Source organism: Trachurus trachurus (assembly GCF_905171665.1).
Source record: "Trachurus trachurus genome assembly, chromosome: 6".
NCBI lineage: Eukaryota > Metazoa > Chordata > Actinopteri > Carangiformes > Carangidae > Trachurus > Trachurus trachurus.
The window spans coordinates 26854543-26879627 of record NC_139897.1 but is presented as its reverse complement, the minus strand read 5'-3'; the positions used below and the strand labels follow the sequence as shown (position 1 = coordinate 26879627).

General features: G+C 41.0%; 3 protein-coding genes across 5 annotated transcripts; all 3 read left to right on the top strand.

Annotated features, from left to right (window-relative positions):
- Nucleotides 1-375: 375 nt before the first annotated feature.
- On the top strand, nucleotides 376-2734 carry LOC310987900 (uncharacterized protein; the record flags this gene model as incomplete). The annotated part of the gene is made up of 3 exons (XM_083974369.1): nucleotides 376-813; nucleotides 1314-1433; nucleotides 2439-2734. Exons 1-3 carry the CDS (start codon nucleotides 408-410, stop codon nucleotides 2732-2734), a joined length of 822 nt encoding a protein of 273 aa, XP_083830495.1. The 5' UTR covers nucleotides 376-407.
- Nucleotides 2735-5226: 2492 nt separating this feature from the next.
- On the top strand, nucleotides 5227-11776 carry fam169b (family with sequence similarity 169 member B). 3 transcript variants are annotated; one of them, XM_083973253.1, is made up of 9 exons: nucleotides 5227-5327; nucleotides 6677-6838; nucleotides 6920-7019; nucleotides 7658-7743; nucleotides 8131-8293; nucleotides 9263-9445; nucleotides 9980-10105; nucleotides 10403-10451; nucleotides 11728-11776. In XM_083973253.1, the coding sequence occupies exons 2-8, from the start codon at nucleotides 6710-6712 to the stop codon at nucleotides 10447-10449; spliced, it is 834 nt and encodes a 277-aa protein (XP_083829379.1). In that variant the 5' UTR covers nucleotides 5227-5327; nucleotides 6677-6709; the 3' UTR covers nucleotides 10450-10451; nucleotides 11728-11776. The 3 variants fall into 3 exon arrangements, with proteins under 3 accessions (XP_083829379.1, XP_083829378.1, XP_083829380.1); XM_083973252.1 differs by having other exon boundaries at nucleotides 11721-11776; XM_083973254.1 differs by having other exon boundaries at nucleotides 6898-7019; nucleotides 11721-11776.
- Nucleotides 11777-13980: 2204 nt separating this feature from the next.
- arpin (actin related protein 2/3 complex inhibitor) lies at nucleotides 13981-24246 on the top strand. The gene is made up of 6 exons (XM_083973290.1): nucleotides 13981-14167; nucleotides 14829-14904; nucleotides 15552-15684; nucleotides 18769-18975; nucleotides 20300-20463; nucleotides 23649-24246. The coding sequence occupies exons 1-6, from the start codon at nucleotides 14076-14078 to the stop codon at nucleotides 23655-23657; spliced, it is 681 nt and encodes a 226-aa protein (XP_083829416.1). The 5' UTR covers nucleotides 13981-14075; the 3' UTR covers nucleotides 23658-24246.
- The last annotated feature ends 839 nt before the right edge of the window (nucleotides 24247-25085 follow it).

The following is a 25085-nucleotide window of genomic DNA, read 5'->3' as shown; positions in this document are numbered from 1 at the left end:
TGATGAGGGAAACCAAGAAATCCCATTAGCCTCCGTAGCGTAGCTCTGAGCAGCTTGCAGCTGAGCTCGTCCGTTCTAAAAAATACTTGCACCGATATTTAAAGGTAATGAACCTGGCTACTGCTATGGCAGTGGGCCAATTTGCCAAAATGTTGAACTATCCCTTTAAGACTAGTAATTTGCATAATCTCCCCGGGACTCCGGGCCCCAGTGGAAAGAAACGCAGACAACAGCGGGCCAATAAGGAACTATTTAGTTCCGGGTACGAAAGGTTCCAGGAACTACAGGTTCCTGAAACTTTGAGTGGAAACGCGGTTTCTGTTTTGCATTTAATTCTGGCTGCAAGCCCACTGTTTACTTTCTACCTGTTCGACGCTTGCAGCTGTTTAAAGATTAAAGATTCAAGAATGGAGCCCAGCAAGAAATCACTGGACCGGTGGACGGACCACGAGGTGCAGGCCTTGCTCTTCATTTATGCCGAAGAGGACATCCAGCGAGGGCTTGAATCTTCGACCAAAAATGACACAGTTTACGCGAAGATGGCAGCGAGGCTGGCGAAGATGGACATTAACCACAGCGTGAAGCAGATCCGCGAAAAGCTAAAGAAGCTAAAGCAGGACTACAGAAGAATAAAAGACCACAACAACCGGAGCAGTCCAGAAGACTGGCGCTCCGGGAAGTGGTACGACCGGCTCGATTCCTTGCTGGGGCACAAGCCGGCGTTTTCCGGCTCGGCAGCCAAAAAGAAACCAGCAACGTTGTTGGTGGAAGCTCCACGGCGAGAAGACAACACGGAATCAAACGACACCGAAGGTAAATCGTTGCCCTGTTTTAAAATGCGTGTAATATTTTGCTAACAGAAGTGTTTTGTTTCCCTAGCCAAAAGCTAAATGCTACAGGCTAGGTAACCAGCTACATGCTAGTCCCAATGCTAACCGACTACATGCTAGTCCCAATGGTAACCGATGGTAACCAGCTACATGCTAGCATAGATATATACACATGCTAGTCCCAGTGCTAACCGGCTACATGCTAGTCGTAATGCTAACCGGCTACATGCCAGTCCCAGTGCTAACCGGCTACATGCTAGTCCCAATGCTAACCGACTACATGCTAGTCCTAATGGTAACCGATGATAACCAGCTACATGCTAGCATAGATATATACACATGCTAGTCCCAGTGCTAACCGGCTACATGCTAGTCCCAGTGCTAACCGGCTACATGCTAGTCGTAATGCTAACCGGCTACATGCTAGTAGTCCCAGTGCTAACCGGCAGCAAATCAATGTTTTTCTTTGTCCGCGCTTTCCAGATGAGACTACCCAGGAGAGAGAGGACGTGTTTCGCATTGAACCGGCCTCGACCTCGTTCCCAGCACCGACAGCGGCCAGCAGCCCTCGCCGGTCCTCCGAGGACGGTCACAATCGCCGAGGTAAACTGTGTAACGTTACGCCGAAAGGCCCATTTCACACCGGGGGACGCATTTTACGTGCATCGATGTGTATATATATATTTTTTTTTTTTCCAAACCCCGGTTTTCATCACGGATCCCATACTTTCACACCGACCACGAATGTTACGCAGTGAAAATGCGACATAATGTTTTGAGTGAGGTTGATTTTCCTGAGGTCCGGCGGCTAAACGCATCAACCAATCATGTAGCGTGAAAGGAGGTACGTCACAACACCATGACAACAAACAGCTCTCACGTGCTCCTTCTCACCATCTCCTTTGGTTTCAGTAGTCGCGGTAAATGCATGTTTTGTTTTCATTGAAAATCTGTAAAACACATGGATCATCACGCCAACTTTTAACAAAAGGATATCACACAAATGGACATCCATTGTTAAAAGCCAGCATTAATAGATCCATGCATTTACCGCAACTTGTGGATAGTAAAGTTGATAATAAGACGACAGTGGCACAGCAGGCGTCGAGTACATGAGGGAGAATCAAGGAGTAGTTGTGTTAAATGGATTCAAAGGGATAGTTCAACATTTTGGCAAATTCACCTATCGCCATTTGCCTTGATAACAACTCTCTTGTAAAGTTCTGTTATTATGTCATAGCGTGGTGAATGTGCAGGTCACAACTTGTCCACGAAAGCATTTTAGAGTTGTTGGATTGTGTATTTGATGAGGGAAAAAGCAAAAAGTACCATGCCCCTCTATTGCATTAGCTGAGCAGCTTGCGTCTCTGCCCCGCCAATCTAAAAACAGCTTGCACCACCGACAATTAAAGGTAATGAACCTACTCCTAAAACTATAGGGATTATGGTAATAAGCAAATGTGCCAAAATGTTGAACTATCACTTTAAGGCACAATGTGGAGGCAAACCACCTGAAACGGTGTGCAAGGGCCTTAACTTGTCAGTATTTCTGAATTGTGAGGCTACGTTCGTGTATTTACTTTTTGTGTTTTGGTGTTGCTTGCTTAGGAAAAAGGAAAAGAGATCACGATGAATCTTTCCTGGACGCACTTCGCGAGCTGGAGGACGCCACCAGAGTGGTCATTGACGAGGGAAACCAGCAGCGTGACCACTACATGCAGCTGCTGCTCGAGGCGCAGGCCCAGGAGACGGAGATGAGGAGGCAGGAACTGGAGCTCCTCCAGGCCGACGCCGCTGAAAGCCGGCGTCTGCAGCAGGACTTCCAGGTCGGCTTTCTGGCCGTTCTTGGGCAGCTAGCCAGCGCCCTCAGCCGCAACAAGCCATCCGACTCCCCGTTGGACTGACTTTTTACCCAAGACTCGATCTCGCTACATTTGGACATTTCTTATTTGCACTGCTCACCTTTTTTATTTGAATGTTTTCTTGATAAAAAAAAAAACAGACTTGAAACTATGTGTACTGGGAGTTCTTCATATATTGTGAGATGATGATCTACAATAAGAGTATCAGAAAATCATGTGAATCATGATTTTTAAAAACATAATCTAACTGGCTAAAACTGAATAATAAGTGTGACTGGCGGAGCAAGTGAAAACACACGACACATACAGACATGACAACCATTTATTGTCGAGAACAAATGGTACAGATGACAGTGATGTTCAGCAGTAGGCAAACATTAACGAATATGAGTTACATGTTAAAAGGGATACTTCACCCAAAATCAATAATTCACCATATAATGGCGGTGGACAGAGTTCACTTTTGAATCGTCCAAAACACACACAATGAAAAAATATAATTTGATCTCCTTTTTTTTTTAAGCCTTGTTGTAGCAGTAGCTCCCAGTGGCTCTGTTGATGTTTGTGCACATGCGCAAGATGTTTGTTTGTCGTTGTAAACCACTGGATGTATGATGTAAACACGGAAGAGCATCTCACAGCAAATCTTGTGCAGCCACTGGGAGCTACTGCTACAACAAGGCTGCAAAACAGAGATCACATTAATTGTTTCCAAACAACTTTTTCATGTGGCGGCTTCAGGACACTTGAGTCAGTACAGACAAGCAGTATGGAGGTATCTGGATGAAAGCGTTTTGATGACGCCGAAAGTTCTGGAAGAGTTGAAAATTGGTGAATTATTGATATTGGGTAAAGTATCACTTTAAGGTACGCCATGAGACCTGCATGTATATCAAGTCCCTCAGCTTCTACAGTAGCAGACCGAGACCCCTCAGGCTGGTTTGAATTTACCTAGAAAACAACTCGGTCTCATAACGTTCTGTTATTTTCTCATAGCGTGGTGAATGTGCAGGTCACAACTTGTCCACCAGAGCATTTTGGAGCTGTTGGATTGGGTATTTTATGGGTTTGATGAGGGAAACCAAGAAATCCCATTACCCTCCGTAGTGTAGCTCTGAGCAGCTCGCGGCTCTGCTCCGCCGTTCAAATAGCTTGCACCGACGAACCTACTGCTATAGGGATTATGGCAATGGGCCAATTTGCCAAAATGTTGAACTATCCCTTTCACTTCCCGGCGTTTGGAACCTGTATTGTGTCGGCCATGAGCACCTTCTCCACAGAAGAGCAGAAATCACGTACACAGTCAGTGGCACACCGTGGTGACGCCAACTCCAAACAAATGCGAGATGCTCCTGCTCCTGTATTTATTCCTGGTTGATGTTGCACAAGCTTCCCCCTATGCCATGGCGATTCCTTTCTTTAGTTTGTGTCGTGTCGCCCCAGTTCTGGTTCAAGCCGGCGGCAGAGATACTGAAATGTCTCCTTGGACATACTCTGGATCCACTGAGCTTCGGTACAGGTCGGAAACCACAGTCTCCCTCCCACCTCTCCGTTGCGTTGCTCTATTTGTGCGCCCAAAGGAGAAGCTCAACGTCCTCTGTAGTAATCGCATATCTGAATCACGACAACACAACAGCACCAAAACAAGTTGATTTAAGTGATTTTGCTATAGTAACACAATACAACACCAGATATGTGACGCTGAAATAGATGTTGCAATGCTTACCATTTGCCTCCTTAGTGCCCGATGGCGGATATGAGTCTCTACCAGCTCGTGATCTAACTCTCCTACGATCTGTAAAAGTCGTATTCGTGCTCGGCGTCGTGAATCGCGGGCGTCTTGAATCCGCTTGGCCAGAAACTCTCGCCTACTCTCCACCGTCGATGTAATGAATCCATGTGCCATTACATGAAGCAAAACCACCAGCAGAAAACACTCAATACCCTCCATGTTGGACTGAGTCGTCGTCTAATGATGACGTCGGGTGGTAGCCCGTCGCTTTTTTATGGCGTCATGGTTTCGCTCGTACTTTTTTTTTTCCTTTTGTCAGAAACACTACAATCAAAGTAAAAGAAGAAATGAACTAGATAAACCGGCAAACAATGCAAAAGCTAATATAGAAATAAATAAATAAACAAAAAAAATAAATGAATAAATAAATCTATGAATAATTAAATGAAAATAAATAAAGCAAAGACAAATAAATAGACGCAAGATTACATGGAGCGGTCAGTAGAAGTAAAAGTAAACAATGCAACAAAAAATATTGTATAATATGTATTATTTTGTTACATTTTATTTTATTAATGTAAATGACAAATGACAGATTTTTTTTTGCAGATGTAAGAAGTAGGACCGGGCAAATATAAATTTGGCACATTTTTCTCAGAAAAAACACCTGAAATCAAATGTCTATGCCTGAAATTATGTGATGCGAGCTTTTATTTTGAAGTCCATTTTACGTTTTCCGGTGACGCAGTTCCTGTTTTGTACCGTAGGGTGGCGCTGCTGCAGCTTCTAAGAAAAACCAGTCAGGGAAGTTTTAGTTACCACAGGTGAAGCTGACAACTTCTATCGACAACATGTGAGAGGTGGATATTTAAAACTTGGGCAAGTTGTGGTTGTTGTTGTAAAGTAAGTAAATTGATTGTTTAATCTTTAAAAGTTAGCGTGACAAAGCTAGGTTAGCATCGCGCGTGTGTTTGTGTGTGTGCATGCATGTGTGTGACTAAAAGGTTAATGTTCAGTTCATTTGCGTCAGTTACGGTAACACACTGGGCCGATCTTGCCATAATAAGGAACCAACAAACCTGCCAAAGATCATAAGTCATCTGCTACTTGTTATTATGTGTTGGCACGAGGGAGGAGACTTTAAAAGTGACGTAATATTTTTATGTGGTCTGGGTGCAGAAGAGACATCATGCCTCCACTGCTGTCTATGATTAAGGCAAGGCAAGTATAGTTTATTTGTCAATTTGTTTGCAGTAGGTAGATAAAATATACAAAACAAAACAAGCACAGAACAAAAAACCTGCATATTCTACATACAGCAGTTTATGAGCACACTGGTATTTATAATTCAGTTTTATATATTATTTTTCTGTTAAATGTGTCACATAGTTTCATTTCTAAGTCTAGATTATTCCATTGATTGACTCATTTAATTGATATAAATGTTTGTTTCACATTTGTTCATACCTTTCTTAGTTCATATGGCTTGAGTCTGAAACATCCTCTGGACGCCATCTGGTAGCATATTATTATTTACTTTATACATCATTTGAGCAGTTTTATAGTCCACAACATCATTACATTTTAAGGTATGTAGGTTTATGAAAAAATGTGTTGTATTCAGCCACAGTAAAAGATCACCAGATTCATCACCATCATCATCATCCCTGTTCAACCAGGTTCATTTCCCTAATGGAAGTGGGAGGATACAGATACTCCTAGCATTCCACAGTACTTGCTTCTTAATGACTTGTTATTTATTGCTTCAGCTTCTACACTATCTGCTTTTAGCTCATTTGTTTTTTTTTTTATCTCATCTTGCTTAATCTCTTCGTCTTGTATATGTAATATGGTTCTTGACTCCTCCCTCCCCACTGTCAAATCAATGTGTGAACGAATGTGCACTGGGAAACCTACACATGAATTGCGCCTTGCAGGATAAATAAAGTTGTCTGAATTGAACTGAACTGAACTTAAATAAGCAATTCACTCCAACAAACCCCACGATATTACATACAACCTTCACAATACCTTGTTCAGTGCCACCGATTGAATAAAAAGATCTGCAGAACAGAGTCATTCAGGTCTTATCGACTTGGAATGTGGCCAATTCTCTGAGACAGAAAACAAAGGCGCTTCTGTCTTGAGATCAAACTTCAATTTGTTAGCAAACATGGTGCCAATTATAAAGTCAGTGCAGATTTTGTTGTTCTTTGTTGATGCATGTTGTCCATTGCAAAAATCTTGAACAGTTACAGCTGTTTGCCGCTGCCCCATGAGAGGCCATGTACCCTGTCGACCTTCCAGATGTGGATGGCAGTGACCTGACATCAGGATCTGAGAAGCACCTCTCGTCTTTGGAGTCGAGATGTGGCGATAACGATGAGTGGTTGGAAGTGTCACAGACATCAAAGGTACCATAACTCTTTTTTTAAATGTTTATAATTCACGTGCCATTATCCTAAACATAAAGCTGTCCTGTCCTGTTTTCTCAGGTGAAGATAACAGCAAATAATGTGAAGTGGATGCAGCTCTTTGATGACCAACCTGACGTTGCAGTGATGGCGCTTCACCTTCCCGATGATCCAACACAAGGTTTGGAACAAAAATATGCATTTTTTTTACTAATTCTCTGTCTTTACTCAGATTCAAATACATGTTCTTTCTCTCTTTTTGTTTATAATGCTATTTAAGTTATATTAATGTTTCTTTTGTTTGCTTTGCTTTGTTATTTGTGCAATTGCTTTTATAGGTGAGGTTTAAATATAAGCCTGTAGTGGGTTTCTACCTCACCTGCACATGTCTTTTTTTCCAATTAAATTTTTTTTTTCAATTTTATTGTTGCTTTTATAATCGTGCAAATAAACATAAAGGTTTAAAACTGCATCCTCACACACACACACACACACAGATATAGACTCACAGAGTCACTGAGGTCAGAATTTACGCAACTTGATAACGCATCAGTGCATCCCTGAATTCAGTGGAAAACCTTTCGAAAAACAGGAGATTGTGCAGCTCACAAAACTGCAGGAATGACGTGACGCAGTCATGTCAACACGGGGCAAACTCTCCAAGGAATGTTTCCAACGTCTTGTGAAATCCATGGCACAAAGAATCGAGTCCTTTTTGGATCCTAGCCTGCATGTTGTTCCTCATAAATGCTAATCGAGTGTGTGTGTGTGTGTGTGTGCGTGTAGAGAGACTAATGCTTTCCTGTGTGCACCTTTCAGTGGTGGCTCTGTATCTGCATCAGAAGTGGTGGCGTGTGGACGACCTTTTACGGACGTCCAGCGAATCCAGAAGTGGCCTGATGTTGGTAACTGTGCACTGGTACATCTGACTGTCTGTCAACTGATGAGAAATCCTACACAGGTCTGAACAGTGTGCAAAGAAACATCTGTACTGCTCTTTCAAAGGCTACTTGTTGAAGTCAGCGCCTTGAACTAAAGTATTTGATCAGGAACAGAACAAAAAGTACTAACCTATGATTCACAATATTTATCTTTGAAGTATATTTCATGTTGCTAAATCCACAAGTCAAAAAAAAAATCAGTCTTTTGAGATCAAAACTGCCTCAGAACAACGACTTTTATACAGTTTGACCGTTGTATTTATTTTTCGAGCAGAGCCATGATGTGCATGCTGGTGTTTGTTTTCATCTGTGCTGGTGGTTCCCTCTCCTAAGTCGCCACGTTGTGTCCAGGTGCAGTCCCTGATGGAGCGGGTGATCGTGTTCCTGCTCAGTCGAGTGGTGGAGAAGAGTCGTCAGGAGGAGGCGCTGTTCTCCCTGCACCCCCGCACGGAGAGCTGCAAGCTGCTGTGGAGAGACGGCCAGGCGCTCGGCTTCTACACCGTCAAACACAGAGGTACCATGGACGAGGAGGAGGAGGAGGAGGAGGAGGAGGAGGAGGAGGAGGAGGAGGAGGACAATCGTTTTCTTTTAGTTTTGGCATTGTTTCTGATGTGTTGCTCTATTTATTTCTCAGTGAAAAACACAAAAAAAGAGACCAAAACATTGATCTTAATACTTCACCCAAAATCGATAATTCAACAATTTTCTACTCATCATCATGCCAAGGAAGGGTTTGGAGAACTTTCAGAGTCATCAAAAGGTTTTTGGAGTTCCAGGGGGGGTCCGACTGGCAACGGATTTTCATTTAAAGGCGGAGAATTGTGCTCACTTTTGAATCGTCCAAAACACACACTATGAAACATCCAGATACCTCCATACTGCTCGTCTGTACTGACCCAAGAGTCCTGAAGCCGCCACATGAAAAAGTTGTTCAGAAAAAAATAATTTGATCTCTGTTTTTAGACCGAAACTGAAAGCAGTCATGCAATAAGTATCACATTTTCTGATAGTACTGAACTCCACAGATCAGTGTTTCTGTTATTTTGTCCACCCCATAAATAGCTAAATAACAAAACCTCTGTATAATGCTATGAAACTCAACAGCTTCACACACCACATCTCTGAGAATGAACCTACTGTTGAATCAACACCTCGCTGAGACCGAGTTCAACAAAACGAAACAAACAGTAGGGAAAAAGCTGAAGAGTAGGAGTGCTGCCTAAACATAGGACTTTGTTGCTAAGATGATGCTCTTTGGTTTAGGGCTGGATCAATGGCAAAAAACAGATAAAATACCAAAGCACGCATCTTGAGGAAAAAATTAAAATGCCTTTTATTTAAATATGGGCAGAACATAGTAAAAACAAGCACTTTGGTGTGTTTCGGTTAGGAATGGTCTGACTCCAAGACAAGTCTTAATTAAAAGAAGTCGGTAGAAAGTGTTTTACATGTCACAGTAACTGTCCCGCTGCCTGTGTGCCAGGCAGCCTGTGTGACGGCTGGAGCAGCTGCTGCTACCTGCTGCCGGTTCTGGACACGGTGCTGGTGAGGAGCAGCTGCAGGAGGAGAGGCCTGGGGCTCCACATGCTGGAGGATTTCTGCTCCTCCTTCCCCACCGAGGAGTTCCTGGGAGTCAGCGCTCCGTTATCACCCGGCATGGCGGCAGGTCGGCTTAAGTTTTATTTATTTATTGATTGATTTATTGGATCTCCATTAGCACCAGCACATTAGCTTGGCTATTCTTCCTGGAGTCCAAACATTCAGTCAAAGTTGACCACTATTCCTCCAGGTACATCAAGGATAAAGTAGAACAAAACAACTAACACAATCACACAGTAGACACAGACATACGTATAACACAAGACACGATACACCACCTGTACAATACAATCAAGAATCAATAAATATACTCATACAAGGGGAAGGCAACACAATAAAACATACAAAAACCGAAATAGTAATCTCATATGGCAGGGAAGAGAACAGGCACCTCATCATATAGCATATACCAACTACTGCAGCTGCAACATTAGAAGAAACTGTTTGAGCAAGAATTTATACCCTCTCTCTTTAGAATCTGTTAACACAATATAAAGTGGCAACGAATTCCACTCTAGGATAGCTCTGAACAAAACAGATTTATTCATCACATTTGTATTCACTTTAGGCAAAGTAAAGTGTGTGTGTTTCCTGTGTTCAGTGTGCAGGAGGTTCCTGCAGCAGCATGAGGAACATCAGGAGCATCTGTACGAGGTGGAAGCTCCAGGCGGCTGGACTCAACGACGAAACATCTGGCTCAACATCCAGCTCGGCCGCTACCCCCTCAGTACGGATGATGTTTTATCTTTTACCTTTATATGTCAAGATATTAATAGCACTTTTCATTTATATTCAACAAAACTGAAGATTAAAGTGTTTTTTTTATCTTATATCAGTACAACAGTCTTAAACCTGTTCTCACCTTGCACCTCCAAGCAATTAGCATCGGCATAGCATGGCATAATGGTGCAGGGAGGCTTGTAAGAAACCATGCGGACTGTTTTTAAGTCTCATGCTGGTTCTAGTTGGACTTCCAGAACTTGTATATTGCATAATATAAGTCATTTGACTTGTGTCGTTCTAGGTATCAATGAGCAGAGCTGCCTGGCATCAGGAGAAGCTGCAGATTGAAGGTGAGAATCTCAATCAACAGGTGTTTCTAGGGACAAAAAAAAAGTCACAGGTGTTGTGAGATTTTACAGCGCATGTCTTGTCAAATTGATGAAGCTTGTGTCTTTGCATGTGTTTTCTTAAGTTGCAGTGCACTGAGTTCTTCTTGTTGAGTTTTTTTCCTCTAGCAGAGCTCAGAGTTATTGTAGTGATACAAATAATACAGGCTGCGTTTAGATTGTTGTTGTATTAATCTGTTGGAGACTTTTATTTTGAAGTGCACTCTGGTTTGGCTGCTCTAAAACTAGAAGAAGCAGGTGCAGGTTCACATCTGCGTTAATAAAAAAAAGTTGTCTTGACTCTTGACACTATTGCAAAACTCTCTGTTATCAGAAGGAAATTAATTTTGCAGTTGGGAAGAAAACTGGGAAGTTTGTCACAGTTCCTGTAAAGATTATGAAGTAAGAGCCCGTAGAGTAAATCTGAATCAGAGACCGACCATCCAAGTTATGCAAATAAAAATATCTTTCTCGGCATTAGGCGTTTCTGTGAATCATTCACAGTTGAAGCTCTGAGGAAAAGTGATGAATCAATTATATACAGTATGTGGGTGTTTGTGTGTGTTTTTTTTTATTAAGTGTTTTTTAAGCTGATATCAATGCAACAGTCTTAAACCTGAGGCACCAAGCAGTTAGCATTAGCATAGTATAATGCTGCAGGGAGGCCTGTAAGAAACCGTGCAGACTGTTTTCAAGTCTCGTGCTGGTTCTACTTTGACTTCCAGAACTTGTATATTGTATAATTTATATGATGAAGCCACTTTCCCGCTAAAATTAGCAGGTCGACACAGGCCCAATCGCAAACAGTCCTTTCCCACTGGCCAAAAAAACCCACATTTGCTCTCCAGCTGCCAAGATGCGTGGCCGTTCACTGCAGCGCGTCCGGTGCAACAGAAAATTAGCGACGTAAACAATGGGAAGCGACGTGGACTGTGGCGTCTCGCACGGTCCCTGTGACCTGGCGTTGAACCTCCTCTTCCCCACCGATAATGAGAAGCTCTTTTATCTCGCTGTCTTGTCAGCGCCAGTGCACATAGCGCCATACATCATCATGTAGAAATTAGCAGGTTGAGCTGTATAATCGCACTGCAAACCAATCAGAGGCCAGCCGACTAACCCTTTCCCACTGCCGTCCGAAGCCAATAGTTAGCGGGTTTAAACAAGTTTTTTTGGCAGGTGGGAAAGGGGCATAGATGAAGTGTTACTGATATCATTTGACTTGTGTCATTCTAGGTATCAGTGAGGAGAGCAGCCCCAAAGAGTGAAGCAGAAGCTCGTCTCAGAAGGTGAGAATCCCACATGTAATGCAACAAAAACTCACAACACAACTGAATTGTTTCTGGGACACAAAAGTTACAGTGTAAATGTGTTTTCTTAAGTTGCAGTGCATTGAGCTATTAAGGCCACCGTAGATTCTCCTTTAGCAGAGCTCAGAGTTATTGTAGTGTGATGTCACAAATAATACACACTACGTTAAATTATTGCATTCATTTACCCCTGAATTTGTTGGGAGACTTTTATTTTGAAGTGCACACTGGTTTGGGCCCCAGCTGCACCGACAACAATAACTGGAAGAAGCAGGTGCAGGTTCACATCTGCGTTAATAAAAAAAAAGTTGTCTTGACATTATTGCAAAACTCTCTGTCATCAGAAGGAAATTGATTTTGCATTTGAGACAAAAACTGGGAAGTTTGTGACAAAGAGCCCGTAGAGTAAATCTGAATCAGAGACCGACCATCCAAGTTTAAAAAAAAAAGAAAAGTCTCTTTCTCGGCATGAGGCGTTTCTGTGAATCACCGTTGAAGCTCCGAGGAAAAGTCATGGATCAGATATGTATGATGTATTGATATGAGTCAAATTACCACTGAATGATGATGAAGATTTAATCGTAATGTTTAATGTGTTTTTTTAGATGCAGACTGGAGCTGAGCGCCCCGAGATGTGAGCATCCCTCCGGCAACAGGATCCTCTCCACAACAAATTAAACTCCTGCGATCCGGGCCAAAGAGAAAGCTCCTTAAGCAGCAGAGTGAAACAAAACACAAAAACACCTTGATTGGAACAGGATGTATCCCCACAAGCCCACTGATCTGGGCTCTGGACCTCACACCGGTCCCCAAACAACAAACTCACATGTTTTTATATGCAGGAATCCATCTGCAGCCCCATCTTCCTGCTCTGCCTCGAGAGAGACAGAGGCCAGATGCAGAGGAAACACACAGATTCTGCCAAAACAACTCAGAAGGACGAGTCAAACCATGGATTCTGCCCAAATGTGTCTGTCCCCTTGTGTTCATGGAGTAAAGTTTGCACACCTTTTTACACTGAAGAACTACTGCCTGTCGTAAAAATAAACTATTTCAATGTGATATTTAGTGTTTTGTTGTGATTGCTGCAAATGGAAACCGCTGGGAGGCCCAGGCAGTAAGCAAACAGAGGTGGTTTTAATTACACTGGCTGATGTGAGTTTAAGTATACTGGTCTGTACACACTATGGTATCTGCAGCAGGAAACGGATAAACAGGAAGTGATGGAGGTAAACAAGTGGGAAACAGCAAGAATGACTCTGTCCTAAGGCAACAAAATACTCCTCATGCAGAGTTTTAATGCATTGTAGTAGCATATTTATAATTCTACCAATTTCACATATATTTCCAGTCAAAACAACTATGTATGTTGATGTATATGATCTTATATTGTAGCTATATGTTACATATATACAGTATATCCATCCCAAAGACTGTAAACATGTGCATTAATATTATAAACAGTGTGTACCCTTGTCAGAGACCACTATTAGACTGGGAAGAGAGGGGTAGTTTAAGATTAATAAGAAATTAATTATATTATAATAATAATTAAGAATATACAAGTATGTATATGTTGTTTTAATAAAAAATTAACATGTATAAATCTAAAAAGATATATTATATATAATGTGCAACAGGTTATACCACATAAAACAACGTATGCAATCTTTATTTTGGGCATTTCATTTCTATCATAATATCTTTATGGTATATGTGCTGTTTGGCTGATATAGAGAACATGTCATTTTGTTTTCTATTACTCTTCACATGTGGAATTGAATTGCAAAAAGGTTTTGCTAAGTCAAATAATAGATTTATCACATATGGATGATGCACAAAGATTGAAGTTGCTGGTTACCTGAAGAAAACAAGCTTTAACCAGTTGTCTGTATAATTCATTTTGACATTAACCTATATTTTATTTCATTTTAATTAATAATACATAATACATTACATTATGTTGTAACTTAATTTATTGTATGCATCTATTTTTATTGATATTTGTAAAACCAATGAGCTATAAATGATATAAACTTACAAAAAGGTATACATACATACATATATAATAATCATAGACTGTAAAAAGAATAATATATAATTTATGTATATCCTAACTCCGCCCCGTTCTCACAGCTGTCACTCGCCGCCGGCGCACGCTCTGGATGAAACCGAGCGCACCTCAGCTGCGACTGGACCAGGAAGTCCGGAAACAGGGGGAAAAATCTCGGAGACGGGAAAAGTTAGAGACACACTGTTTTTGTTTTTATTAAATGAAATAATGAGCCGAATTTACCACAACACGTCTTTACAGAACAAACCTGTCCACAATGAGAAATATGACCGCGCGTGGGCTCCGTCCACGTATGAAAGGTAGGGGCACGAGACACAGCTGCTTCTGTCTATAATAAATAAATAATGGTTTTAAATCGAGGTTTGGTCCTGAGAGATAATAACAGGTTTCCGTGCAGCGCCCCCTGGATTTTAAAGAGAATTTAATGTTTGTATGGAAACATATTGACTGGGAATCTGATTATCAGGTAATCAGATTACTGTCAGTCTCATTATCTCTCTGTGGATGCTTCATCTTCCGTGTTTAGTGGACACTGAACCAAACCTCATTTAAAATAACCTCAAATTTAAGCTTTCTTAGAGATTTAGTGCAGTTAGCAGTGAGTTACATAATATTAAACATTATATATTTGTAATAAATCATTGTTGCTCTTGCATTCGACCTTAAAAAAACTTAATCTGAATAAAGTTGTAAACAGTGTTTTGGTATAGCCTACTTACAGTTCCTGTTTATCTGACGGTGTGTTCAAGTACATTAAACTAAACAACCACCTTTAGGTTAGAAGCTGAGTCTGTTTTATAGCTCGTTATGTCAGTTTGCATTGCAATAAATAGAAGTAGATCATGTATTTTCCACGATGGTGGACAATAAAGTTGTATTGTATTGTATTGCATTGTATATTGTATAAATAGATATAGATAGATCTTTTTTTTTTAAATGTATTATTTATTTTTCACACAGTGGCCCAGGAGTTCTTCTGGAGGGAAAGTTATTGGATGTTTCCAGACATTCAATCACTGATGTCAACAATCAAAAGGTACAAAATGAAAAATCCTAAAACTCATCCAGATGTTCCTGTTTTAGCTGATTTATGCAGCCTTATTTTAATATTTTAAGTATGATTAACTTTTTTTTAAATGAATTTTGAATGTTTTAGTTGCTTTTATTGTTGTTTTATTTCTTGACACTTGTTTGATTTTATTGTGTTGGTGCTCAATGTTGTTTCTTGTATCCAGGACCTTTTAACTTCCAATACTCAGCTCAACCTACATTTTGGTGTTAAAATAGAGGTTAACTCAAATGAATGGATGGATGAATCACTGACAGCACTTTCTGTCCTTTCAATTGAATAAAATATTGTTTCCTTTTGATTCTGAGGATGATAAGGAACCATTTGCTTTTATAGGTTCACATGTCATTATAAAAGTAAATATAAAGTAATACCTTATACATAATACTACATGTAATGACAATTTCCCCAATTTGACATCGTCTTTCCTCCTTAGAAAGAAACTCTTCCACCGTTTTGTCACAAGAAGTTGAGAGCGTTTCCCAGATCCTTATCAGTGTTTGTATTTTTGCAGAGACTAAACATAAACACACAGTCAGTCAGACAGACAGACAGACAGACGAACGGAAAACCACACTTTGTTTTTGTTTTGCTCATTTTCCCCTCGTTGGCAGGTCCGTTTCTACGTGCTGTACATAAAACCCGGCCGCATCCACCAGAGGAAGTTCGATGCCAGTGGGAAAGAGATGGAGCCAAACTTCAGTGACACCAAAAAGGTCAACACCGGCTTCCTCATGTCCTCCTACAGTGAGTGGAAAACAAACGTCTCCATCTCCATCTCCATCCAGTTTCTATTTGGAGTGTGGTGTGTGTATATGTGTGTGTGTGCCTGCCGTCTTTCAAGGGGGGTGAGATTTATGAACTGCAGCTGCGTCTTTAAATCACACACGCGAGGGCCTTTAAGGCGAACAGACAGATCTGTGAAGAGCTGCCGAAGAACGACAGATGAATGAAACAGAGTCTGATGTTCTGCAGGAGCAGGGACATGAAAATAAATAAGATGCTGCTTTCTGTGTGTGTGTGTGTGTGTGTGTGTGTGTGTGTGTGTGTGTGTGTGTGTGTGTGTGTGTGTGTGTGTGTGTGTGTGTGTGTGTGTGTGTGTGTGTGTGTGTGTGTGTGTGTGTGTGTGTGTGTGTGTGTGTGTGTGTGACACGGTTCAAAACACATCATGAAGCCAGGAGGTTGGGATGTAGTCAGCTTATTGCAGGTTTGAATCCCACCTGTTTCCTGTCTCACTTCACTATCAAAATAAAAGCAAAAAAATGGCCCCAAAATAGGTCAAAATAAAAAATAAAGCAGCTGAGAGGTTGATGTTGAGACTGAGCTACTCTTTGTCTCAATTTTAAGCACATAACTAAATGAATCTGTATTTGGGATCCACTTTAAAGGGATAGTTCAATATGTTCGCATATTGACCCATTGCCATAATCCCTATTCGTTACCTTTAATTGTCGGTGCAAGCTATTTTTCAGAACGGCGGAGCAGAGCCGCGAGCTGCTCAGAGCTACGCTATGGAGGCTTATGGGATTTCTTGGTTTCCCTCATCATCAAACTCATCAAATACACAATCCAACAACTCCAAAACGCTCTGATGGACAAGTTGTGACCTGCACATTCACCACGCTATGAGATAATAACAGAACGTTACCAGACAGAGTTGTTTTAGAGGTAAATGCAGAGACTGCTTGCCGAAAAGCTGCCCCCGACGGGAACGTGCATCAGCGGTTTTGCATGAATTTGCCTCAAAAACAACTCCGTAGCTCGTGGCTCTGCTCCGCCGTTCAAAAAAAGGCTTTCACTGACAATTAAAGGTAACAAACCTACTGCTATGACTATAGGGATTATGGCAATGGACCAATTTGCCAAAATGTTGAACTATCCCTTTGATGTCTCCTCCAAACATAGGAGTGCTGCCCACCTAGGATACATTACATCTCTATTTTACCTCAAACCACTTCACTGATGTTATTTATCAGTTACATACAAGGAAAGTGGATAATGTTGTTTTAAGTTAAGGACCTGAATGCGTCACATGTTCACTGTCTCTGTACCATGAGTTTGCATTGAGCCTTTAGCAGGAGGTCGTTGGATCCACTCCACAACTGTACTAACTGAGTACTTCCTGTCTGTCTCCACTGGAGCTGTCATTAAAGGCATTAAATGGTCCAAAAAAGTCATTAAAGATAATAAAAGGATGACTGAGTATGTTGGGAAGTCTTATCTGGAAGCATGAATCACTCTTCTGACGAAAACAGAAAGTGTTATTATTGTTATTAGTAACAATGCAAACAGCTGGTGAGTTATATAAACACACATCTAATCTGAAAGCATTTTACACTAATATGTTACATTTACCCAGCATATTTCTATTACTCATTTATCACACACTGATGCTACATCACATCTGAGTTCAGTATTTTGCCCTTTCTCATATGAGGATTGGAGAAGCCGGGGATCGAACCACCGACCCTCTGATTACTGGACAACCCACTGTACCTCCTCAGCCACAGTCACTCATAAGATTGAGTGGATGTGTGTATAGCTAATCAAGCAATAAAGGACAGTGACGTATCGCTTTGTCTCACACAGCAATTTTGAGTTTTGATTATTTATTAATACATTTTATCTATCTAGAACTTTACTCAAGTTTAAATAACCATATTAAAATGATAAAACACCAACAAAAGCAACATTACAGCAGAGCTCTGATTGTACCCAGTGTGTTTTTGTTGAGGACTTTGAATGATAAACTGTTTAAAGGGATAGTTCACCCAAAATTCAAATTTCACTCATTATCTACTCACCCTCATGTTGACTAAGGTCTGGGAGAAGTTTCAGAGTCCTCCGTTGCCTTCTCTGAGTTACAGGGGGGTCCGTGCAGCAGTATTTGTCCATATAATGGTTGTGAATGGGGCTCACTTTTCTTCGTCCAAAAAGTCACACCAAAAAAACATCCAAATACCTCCATGCTGCTCATCTGTAATGTCCCTCTTGTATTGAAGCCCTGACATGAGAAATTGTAACGAAAAAAAATAAAATAAGTCTATATTTTAAGCTTGTTTGTAGCGGAAGCTCCCAGTGTCTCAGTTCACTGCTCTTCCTGTGTCGATTTGCACTGACCGGCGGAACAATTTCTCATGTCGGGGCTTCAATACAAGAAGGACATTACAGACGAGCACTACGGAGGTATTTGGATGTTTTTTGGTGTGTCTTTTTGGACGAAGAAAAGTGAGCCCCATTCACAACCATTATATGGACAAATACTGCTGCGCGGACCCCCCGTAACTCCGAGAAGGCACGGAGGACTCTGAAACTTCTCCCAGCCCTTAGTCGACATGAGGGTGAGTAGATAATGAATAATGAAATTTGAATTTTGGGTGAACTATCCTTTTAAGATGCTTTTCCAATCATCGATTTTGGAGTGAATGCCTGTCCTGTGTGCAGCAGAGGAATCTGAATCAGAAAACTTTATTGGCTCATATACATAAAACAATCAATAACTTTCTTTTATTACACTGTATTTGGGTAAGTTGGACTTTATATACCTTTATAAAGTGCTCTTGGCCTGTGAAGGATCACGCCATTTTCCACTATGTTCACTTTTATTCTCTGTTTATTTTTGCTCTTTCTTTGTTTTTTGTTTCTTTGCAATTTTGTTTGTTTATAATTGTTGGAAAAAAAAGAACTGAAAACTTAAATAAACTCTGATTTAAAGTGTATATTCCCCCCAAAAAAGTGTCGTAGTGCATCAGAGTTCATTCACGTTCTTTCCACTGCACTCCACTGTCTGTCTTTATTATCTCAGACGTCTGACTCCTTCTGTCCACACAGAGGTGGAGGCCAAGGGCGAGTCCGACCTGCTGTCCCCGGATCAGCTGTCGGCCCTGGTGAACAAAGCCGAGCTGGAGAAAATAACAGAGCAGCACAGACCGGCCGGTGCCTGGGCCTTCTGGTACCCGGAGGCCGAGATGGACAAAACAGAGCTGGAGACGGGGCAGGACGTCCGGCTGAAGACCAGAGGAAACAGTCCCTTCATATGTGAGTCAGTCAGTGTTATTAGTACCACCAGGGCTGTTTTCTCTGCTTAACCGCCTCCTCATATTTGGTTTTGAGAAACAGAAACAAAACAGAAACAAAACAAAACAAAAAAGCAGCGCTGATCGTCCGTCCTCGTATCAGATGAAGCCTGAAAAGGGAAGAACGCTGTGAACCGGGCTTAAGTTAAAAAGCAGCACAGGATTAGCTGCAGCTCTTTAATTTGTTTTGACTACCTCAAATGGCTGCGTTTGGTTTTCATGCTCTTCACGTTGACCCGGCTTTGTCCCGGCGGTGACCTCAGAGGCAGCGGGGAGCGAGTGAGTGAAATTAAACTTGAATTTTTTTTTTTTTTTTTCTCCCTTGCTCTCTTCTTTAACAGTTTCATAAGTCGGTTCCCAGGGCCTGAACACAGTCTGACCTCACAGGAGCCATCCAGCCCTGTGATATCCAATCCACCCCTTTTTTTTTTCTTTCTTAGTGGTGTGGAGTTCTTTGCTCTTTTCACACCCTATACTTTTACACTTTTTTTTTTTTTTTTTGCCATTTTGGAGTTTTATAATCCCAAGGAGAGCATGAAGAGGCCGCTAAAGTAGAAATGTATCATCATCATAAAACAGCTGATTTATTACCGGCCTGATCAACTCATCAGCACTTCTTCTTTAAATATACTGTATATTATTATTTTTTCATTTGAATGTATTATTATTTCACTTATTTATTTTATCATCCTATGTTTTTCATTTTACATCAATTACTTTTAATGTCTTTATTTTTATGTCTTTTAATGTGAAGGTCATTTCTTTGTTGTGACATTTCTTGTATAAAAAGTGCTGTACAAATAAAGTTTTTTATTATTATTATTATCACTTTATCATTCGACTAATGGTTTTATATCAAAACAAAAGAATACTTTATTGCTTCACAGGAGGTTTAGCACCACCTACATGCAGTTGTCAGTGTAAGTGTACACACTGAGGTAGAGCTAATTTCATATGTTCTATAAATCCTGCTGGAGGTTAAAGCTCAGTTGGTGTCCAAACCAAAGTCATACGCCACATGTACTGCTGAGTTAGAAGAGCATTTAATTATGTGGTTTTGGGCTCGTCCGGGATTTGAACCCGGGACCTCTCGCACCCGAAGCGAGAATCATACCCCTAGACCAACGAGCCACATGAAATAGTTTGAAGCCTCTGGGTTGGTTCATTGCACAGCTGTTCTGTTGGTTTGTTCAGTTTTTTTTAATTTCTTATTCTTCAGTTTCTGTTTCGTCTTGTGCTTCCTGCACAAAACTCACGTCTCGTCTTAACTTCCTCTCTGCCTTCAGTCTCCCTGGCCAAGGTTGACGGCGGCACGGTGACCAAGTGTAACTTTGCTGGAGACGAGAAGGCCGGAGCTTCGTGGACGGACAAGATCATGGCCAACAAATCAGACGCCGGCGGCTCGGAGAAGACCGGAGGAGAAGGAGAGGGAGCGGAGGAGGATGAATGGGTGAGAGCAACGAGATCCTGTAGGCTACATACAGTCTGTCTAGTAGTAGTAGTAAACCTTTATTTAACCAGGCAAGAATAGCTAAGAATACATTCTTATTAATGGCCTGGTAGGAGGTGAAAGACCTCCTAAGGGGCAAGGGAGAGGGGGAGTATAACATTAAAATATAGACAATAAAAGCACATATAACAGTGACACAAAAGAAAAGAAGAATAGAGACAGTAGGCCTAACATATAGCAATGACATACAACAAAGTGACAGTTAATTTGACGTACAGTGACATACAACAAATTATGTAAAGACATTGACACTCGACAACCATAAAAAAGAGGCAATAACAGAATGACAGCAATAACAATGCTATTGTCAACTCTGTAGAAATGTTCAGCTGCTGAAATCTAAATGATCTTAGTCAGTGCTTAACCGTCCAAGGTCAAAAGAAAAACAATAGAAATTTTCCTTTTTTAGAGATTGAAAGGACGATAAATTCCAGTTTTCATGCAGCAAACACTTCACTACAGATGTCCAGGGTGTTTGTTGAAGACTTACAACAAACTGTTACCACCTCATGCATCATCAGGATAGTCATACTCATAATGCAGGAACTGGCACTGTATGTTTCTCTGACAGTGTATGTGTAATGTGTAATGTGTATTTCTGTGAAAGTGGTGAGGAAAAGTTTAGAAAGACCAGCTGGTCGGTCATGAGTTCATCCTACGGAGACATGATGAGCCAAAACATGATACCAGGAACACACTGGACGTGTGGCGTCGACATGGCGGCTGCAGAGTTTGTTGATTTTCATTTCCAGTGCACATGTTCAACACGTCCCAGAGGTTTTGTTACTGTTTTAGACGACTTTCTCACCAGGATGATGCTCCACAATGTTTATTCTCCATACAAAGACACAATTAAACACTTATAGATCAGAACGTCACTCATGAAAAAACAAAATGTTATTTTAAAATGAAGTGTATTAAAGGTAGTGAAAGTTGGTTTGCGTATGTATGTGCAAGGACTAGAGTTGGTGAAAGGGAAAGAATAAAGGTGAAATAAATAAATAAACCAATAGTTTAAAGGGATAGTTCAACATTTTGGCAAATTGGCCCATTGCCATAATCCCTATAGTCATAGCAGTAGGTTCGTTACCTTTGATTGTCGGTGCAAGCAATTTTTAGAACGGCCGAGCCGAGCGGTGAGCTGCTCAGAGCTACGCTACGGAGGCTAATGGGATTTCTTGGTTTCCCTCATCAAACTCATCAAATACACAATCCAACAACTCCAAAACGCTCTGGTGGACAAGTTGTGACCTGCACATTCACCACGCTATGAGATAATAACAGAACGTTACCAGACAGAGTTGTTTTACAGGTAAATTCATACAGGATGAGGGAAATTCTGATATCAGAACATCCCTAAAACAAAAAGTGAGACATTAATTAGTCATTTATTTAATCTAAACACACCTCTAAGGTGTTTCAGTAGTGACCTGTAAATAAAACAACATGCACAATGTTCTCCAGGTAAATCAAGCTGACATAAGGAATGACAGGCCTCTTGTTTAACATGATGTAGATGTTTTATTAAAAAATTAAAAATAACAATTTCAGGGACATACAAGAATAAATTGATTTATTGATTAAAACTTATACTATACACATACAGATATGTTGACTAACTAATTAACTAACAAACAAACACATGAGGTTCTGTCCTTTAGCTCTGGCTGGTCTGGAAAGTAGCAGCAATCAAATTGGAGCTGTTTTTTTCCCCATCAAATTCATATTTGCCACTGTAAACACTTTAAAAAAAACTTTGATTGTAAAAATCGATGCCGCAGCAGCATCATGTGCAAAATCACAAACAGCGGAGTCAAGAAATCTATTTACTTTGCCTGTTTTTCCACTGCATATATAGAATATAAATAATGTACATGAGTTAATACTCTCTATGCTGTCCTTTTCTTTTTCAAGTCTTATTTTCCCCCGTCAACAAAGTAGACCTGGAAATGATCTGTTCTTGACGTGGATTTCTTTCACTCTACGAAGATGATTCTCCTTCAAACCACTCCAATATAGCCTCTTTGTTCTCGCCGACCCACTCGATGTTGACTCTGGTTTGCTCTATGGCCTGTTCCACCATCCTGGTGGCAGAACCAAGAGCGTAGTCACTGGCAAACCGCTGCAGCTGCATGAACAAAAACAGAGGTAAATTCAGAGACTGCTTGCTGAAAAACCGTCCCTGACAGGAACGCGGATCAGCGGTTTTGCATGAATTTGCCTCTAAAACAATTCTGTCTGGTAACGTTCTGTTATTATCTCATAGTGTGGTGAATGTGCAGGTCACAGCTTGTCCACCAGAGCGTTTTGGAGTTGTTGGATTGTGTATTTGATGAGTTTGATGAGGGAAACCAAGAAATCCCATTAGCCTCCGTAGCGTAGCTCTTGAGCAGCTCGCGGCTCTGCTCCACCGCTTAAAAATAGCTTGCAGTGACAATTAAAGGCAACAAACCTACTGCTATGACTATAGGGATTATGGCAATGGGTCAATTTGCCAACATGTTGAACTATCCCTTTAACAGAAACCCATCACATCTTTGTTTTGTTTTGTTTTGTGATCTAAGAATTGATTGATTTCCAAACTTAAACCCTGTGTTGAGTTGCAAGCAAGAAAACCTTCCACCTCAAAAGTGTCCATAAACTCCTGGAAGTGAAATCGATTATTGATTACCTAGTAAAAATGAAAAATGTTTTCATTCATCATCCACTCCTCTGACACAAAAACATATAACATCATAGGTGGTTCACTCTGAGACCGGTCTCAGCCTTCTTCACTGTCGTCAGAGAGTGGTTTTCTGATCTGGTTTCCATCCACAGAGCTGCTGCCGCTGCTGCTGACTGGATGTTTTTCTTTTTCTTCTTTTTTCTCACCATTCTGGGTAAAACCTCTGGAGACGTGTGATCAGCAGTTTCAGAGGAGCTCGTCTGGCACCTACAGTCACGTTACGCTTATTTTATTCTGTTTTTTTTCCACACACACACACACACACAGACTCAGATTGTTTGATGAGCCGAAGCTGCATCTGCATCTGCACTCCAGGATGAAGGTGGTGATGTTGTTAGTTAATACAAAAGGGGGGAAACCAGAGATGTTTCACTTCACCTCACTTGTCTTTCTCTCTCAGGATGAGTGAGGAAACCATCTCTCCTCCGTCAGCCGGGAGAAGTCGTGGCCTCGCTCCAGCCTCGACGGGGTTGAACTCACTTCAACTTGGCTTTGTTCCTGTGTCTCTGTCCTTGGACCGGACTCCCACGTTTCCACTTGGGTATTGAACCTCTTACACATGTGGCCTTGGGGTTTTGAAACCTTGCATCACTTCAACAGTGCAGGACTTGATCCCTCCAGCTCCTCCGCGTATCCGGCTGTTCCCTGCGACCGAGTCTTTGAGGCTTCACCCCTTCTTCTTATATACTTTGGATTGAATCCCAACCTTTCTACGACCGGAGCTCCTTTTGTTTGTGTCGGTGTGTGTGGACCACACCGCAACAATAAAGCAATGTTACATAAACTACACACAGATGGGATTGACTTCTCTGGTGGAGAGTGGGTGACTTACCTTCCTGTTACTGATTTAAAGAGACACATATCAAAAACCTTCAGTGTATTTTCCTATTTGTTTTTTATTCATTTAAACTCTTTAAAAAAATGTGCAAATGTTGATTAAATGTTGATTATTTCACAAGAAAGGCGATGGCAAGCTCCCACTCACAATATTCAAATAAAAGACATTTACTCTGCTACAGATAAAATGGCATCTGGAATAATGAATTAAAGGAGTAAATATTTATCGCAGCTGTGTTTCCTGGAATATTGATGTAGTCTGAACGAAGCTTCGGATGGTTCAGTGGTGCAATCACTGATTCGGTGTCACTATCTAATCTCCCTGGACAACATCCCTTGACAACAAATACAAATAGAGGCAGGAATTAGACTTGCATATACAGTATATCTTGTCCTGATTATAACTCAGCAGAGACAGAGTGGAACAACAGCGGTTGTGTTGTAATTACACTCGGTCGGTACACTCCCTAATTTTTACAGCGTCATCACATAAATTTAAAAAGTGTTTTAGTTGCAGCTCAGCCCAAAGTCATGGATTGGCCTCGGGGTGATTAAATTTAGCAAGCACCAAAAAAAAAAAAAAAAAATTCTGACAGTTTATCATTAAATGAAGCTGCAGAAATGTCTTTAGTAACTGGTTAAAGGGTTGCGGGGACACACTGAGACAGTTTGTGGTCTCACTGAGGAAAATATGCAACAAGGCTTTAATTTCAAAGTGGTTTTTGTTTTAGGACGACCAGTGGAGGAAGAGTTAGTCATTCCTGGATTTTTTTTTTTTATGATTGAAACTCAAATAACAAGATAAGGATGAGCACCAAAATAAATTATTTGCCATCAGCCCAATATGCATTTTTGATATCAGAACATCCCTAAAACACAAAAAGTGAGACATTAATTAGTCATTTATTTAATCTAAACACACCTCTAAGATGTTTCAGTAGTGACCTGTAAATAAAACAACATGCACAATGTTCTCCAGGTAAATCAAGCTGACATAATG